Below are 4,218 nucleotides of genomic sequence, written 5' to 3'. Positions count from 1 at the left end.
TGTCAGCCGCGCACCGGGGCAGCCCGGGAGGGTGGGACGGGACCGGGGGGATGACGGGCTCCTGGCACCGTAACGGCGTGATCAGGGCATGTCGGCCTTCCTGTGGTGGAACCGGCGTTGGAGCAAGGGGGAAGGAAAAGGCAGGAAAAAAAGTTAAGAAATCCATGAAGCTTCAGGTTTACTTGCTCGCAGGTGTGTATAAAACTGTCGCCTTTTCTTAGCTCCAGCTTTTCAACATCTGGTTCTCTGGATAAGTAGGCACTATACACGGTCCAGGAAAACTCCCACCTGTCAAGATGTGCCCATGTTTTCCTAATATTTCACACCTGCCTGGACCTGGTTCCAGATCTCTCTTCCCCAGAACTGTACCATTCCATGAGTTCCCAAGAGAACCCGAGATTTGGGGTCTGATGAGACTCAGGTCAGGAAGTGTCGCTACAGGGAAGATAGTGGCACGCTCAGCGTGTCTTCTGAGCCTGCTTTTTCCCCTTGAATGGCTAAACTTTCTCATGTCTTTTCAGTTCTTAAATGTTGTTGGACTTGTAGCATCAAAATTACTGCTTGTGTGAAGTTCATTTGTTGAAATGCTGGATGAAAATAAGATATCTTATGTGACTGGCATGGGAATTTTTCCCTTGTTAAGTATTTTCAGTAGATTAAGCCAGTTAGGTATTTATAATGAATACATTTTGAGGGAGTTTTTGTATTTGTTTAAAGAAGAAACTTACTTGTTTTAAGTAGGTATGGATGGCAGAACAGAAAATATCATATGATAAGAAGAAACAAGAAGAATTAATGCAACAGTATCTGAAAGAACAGGAGTCCTATGATAATAGGTGAGAACTGGCATAAGATCACACACTTCTATTGTCTCTTGTTTTTAGGGCAGTGAAGGACATATCACTGTGAGTTATTTGAAATACTGTCTCCCATTGACTGTAATTGACTGTAGTAGTAGCAGAGGACAGTGGCTCATGAATTGATGTCTGATTAAGCAGATGTCACAAGAATTTCTTTGAAGGGGCTTATGTGTGTCTTCTAATTCATTTCAAAATATGTTTCATGGCACAGAACAGCAGGTAACCTTGTATAACAATATATTTGGATCACACAGAAATCCATCTTTCGTAATTCTACGGACACAGAGTCACGCTTCCATTGTGTTTGAAACGTGTGATTTTTTGGTACACAGTGGATCACACATAAGTATTGACTTGTCTCTCAAGCTTTTTGATATTCAACTTTTGTTACTCAAATTGACAAATGAAAAATTACCAGTTATTATAATAATTTCCTGCTGCATTTTTTTTTAAATAAGTAATACCAATGTGACTGTTTTGTCTGTAACACCCTGAACTCTGTCCTTTTATTTAGATTGCTTATGGGTGATGAGCGTGTTAAGAATGGTCTTAATTTCATGTATGAGGCCCCACCTGGAGCAAAGAAAGGTACTGCAATTTCCTGATCGTGAGCAGATGGTACTGCAAAGCTAGAAACCTTCTGAAGAAATAAGCATGTCTTTCATTTTAAGATAATGTGTTTATAGTGAGGTAATGTTAGAAGGCATGATTTTTAGTTCTTCCTGTGGTAATATGCAGACATATATAGTATGTAATAATTTTGGTCTCACAATACTTTAATTTCTTTCAAACTGAGAATGGTTGGGTTTTTTAAGCAACAGTTCAACATGAAGGGAAAAGACCAGATAAAATATCTTTCCTGGCAACAGCAGAAATTCTGTCCTTGACCAAAGGTGTCTCTTTAGCCGATTGTAAAGCCATTGGATGAGGAGGACTAGACCTTACCAAGGCAATGACTCGGACAACACAAACCTGTATTTTGGCCTACTCTCTTTTTTAGAAATAGCAGGGTCACTTTTACTTAAAACTTCTGTCCATAATTCAGCTTAATGCATGTCACGCATAGGAAATACCAAAGCAAGAACTTAGATAGTGGAAGTTTTATAAGTAACAAATACTGAGATTCTGTAGTCGAACATGCTGGCTGACCTGACTCTGGTGGGTCTGACTATGACTGTATTTAGTAGATTCATAAGCGGAAGTTACTAAGTACCTGATGGATACTCGTATCAGTCACTTAATTTTAGCGAAATCTGAATGTAAGTGCAGAACTAAGAAAGCGTATTCCCTTTAAAATAAAGCATATTCCCTTTAAAATCCAGCTTTCCTGTTTGTACGAAAACCCTTGGAAATGCAGTTTTAAAAGATGATTCAAGTTTTACAGGATTTGTAACCATATACTAGAGGCTGATTATTTATAAGTACGCTCTATTTAAATAAAGTTACTTTCTGAGTATTTGCATTATTGTGTTATTATAAACCACAAATGTTTTCTCTCTAGCTTAGACACCAGCTGCATTTTACATGTATAATTAATATATAATTTCTTTTCTTTCCATGATATCTGAAAATTCAAAGAGGAAACTAAAGAGGTATTTCCATTACATCATTCTTTATGCTTTCTTCCTACTTACTTAAAACGTACTAAAAAAAAATTAAAGCTGACCATGTTTTCTGTTTTATAGCAAGAAGGAGAGACTGAATACAAATTTGAATGGCAAAAAGTGGCCCCTCGAGAAAAGTAAGATGTCTGGATTTTATCCGAATAAACTTTTTTTTTTCTTCTTACTTACCTTTTCTTTTTTTCCCTGTTTTATTTTTTTTCCTGTTTTATTTTTGAGCAGGTCACTTGTGTAATCCTGTCATGTCCTGGCAGTTAATTAATAAAACCTATAAACCTGGAACTATTTCCTTGATTCTCTTAGTTTTTGTTTTAATTTTACATCCATATTTGAAAAAACATTAAAAATGTTTACTAGAAGTATGTCTCTGAAATGGATACACACTTAACAAAAAAAGTTAGTTTTGTATACTATGGTTTTTTAAAAAATAGTGAATTGAGTATTTGTTTTCTTTTGTGTTTGTGTAACAGATATGCTAAGGATGATATGAATATCAGAGATCAGCCATTTGGTATCCAGGCAAGTTACATAAATTTCACTCTGTGGATGTCTTGGGTATATTTCAAATATTATCTAGCTGCAGAACATTCACATGGACTCTCTTAATTTTATCATCTGTTTCTCAGTGAGTTTAAAATCTTCTCTTATGCCTAATAACATAGACATTTCTGTAAATCTTAAGCTATATTTTTAACTAAATTATATTAAATTTTTTTTTCCTTTTAGGTGCGGAATGTGAGATGTATTAAATGCCACAAGTGGGGTCATGTAAACACTGATCGAGAATGTCCCTTATTTGGCCTTTCTGGAATTAACGCGAGTTCAGTCTCCAGTGATGGTTCAGGTAGGCAGTGAATGTCTTTTAAAGGTGCTGGGTGGAAATTTTGGGGAAACTAATCACATTTAATTTTAGAAGGTTTTAAGTTTATCATATTTCAAAGAGCTGATGTAATGGGGAAAACACTTCTTTATTTCAAATGTAGGATCCACAATTTCAAGTTAATTATTTCAAATTACAAGGACCTAATTTTCTAATTAGTAACACATTTGAAAAAGATTCCATAATGACTGTCACTGATTCTGTCTGTGGCAAAAATTAGAAAGCTGCAATGAGCTCGTTTATATCAGAATGACAACATTTGTGTCACTAAAATGAATTAATGTAATAGACTGTCAAAGACTGTCCCAGTTCAGGTGCAGACAGACTCCTTGGAAAAGCTGGAATATATCAATATATCTTTGTTAATCACTTGGAAAAAATGAGAGGTTTGGGTTTTTCCTATATGTAATTGTACTTCTGTAAGTGGACAAGCAATTGAAACCTGGAGTTCCAAATGTTTCCTTTCAGCTGGCTTCTTGTTGCTTCCTGAACTACAAGTTTGTAACACTTTTATGATTCTTAAAATTGTGGCATGTTAAAGAAACACCTGGTAACGTGGGTGAGTCTTCAGCCTTGCTTGATAACATCTGGTTTTCTTCTGTTTTTCCTCAGGTTACCTATTTGATGTAGTACCTCTTAGTTTTATTACATATTTATCCTACCAACAATCTTGCTTTTCAGAATTAGTTCACCTAGATATGTCATTTCTTTGAGGTGAGGCCTGGAAGACCTAAGTTAAAGGAAGTAGTGCCTCTTAAACTCCTCTGCTGTTGGGCACTGTCTGATGATTATACCATTGTATTAGGCATCCTGCAGTTGACACTCTCAGGCTTTCTATTCCGTTGGTTATAAGATT

The 4,218-nt window shown here is 36.2% G+C and overlaps 1 protein-coding gene across 1 annotated transcript; it reads left to right on the top strand.

Moving 5' to 3' along the window:
• Positions 1-50: 50 nt before the first annotated feature.
• Positions 51-3,326, top strand: LOC104157211 (corepressor interacting with RBPJ 1-like; the record flags this gene model as incomplete). Its single annotated transcript, XM_009706118.1, has 7 exons — positions 51-176; positions 742-836; positions 1,375-1,448; positions 2,439-2,452; positions 2,546-2,601; positions 2,953-3,001; positions 3,209-3,326. Coding segments are annotated over exons 1-7 (532 nt in total), but the record flags the coding sequence as incomplete, so codon positions are not given.
• Between the last annotated feature and the right edge of the window lie 892 nt (positions 3,327-4,218).

This window comes from Cariama cristata, unplaced genomic scaffold (genome assembly GCF_000690535.1).
Source record: "Cariama cristata isolate BGI_N322 unplaced genomic scaffold, ASM69053v1 Scaffold15958, whole genome shotgun sequence".
NCBI lineage: Eukaryota > Metazoa > Chordata > Aves > Cariamiformes > Cariamidae > Cariama > Cariama cristata.
The sequence above is the reverse complement of the archived record's forward strand: the minus strand, read 5'-3'. Positions and strand labels throughout refer to the sequence as shown.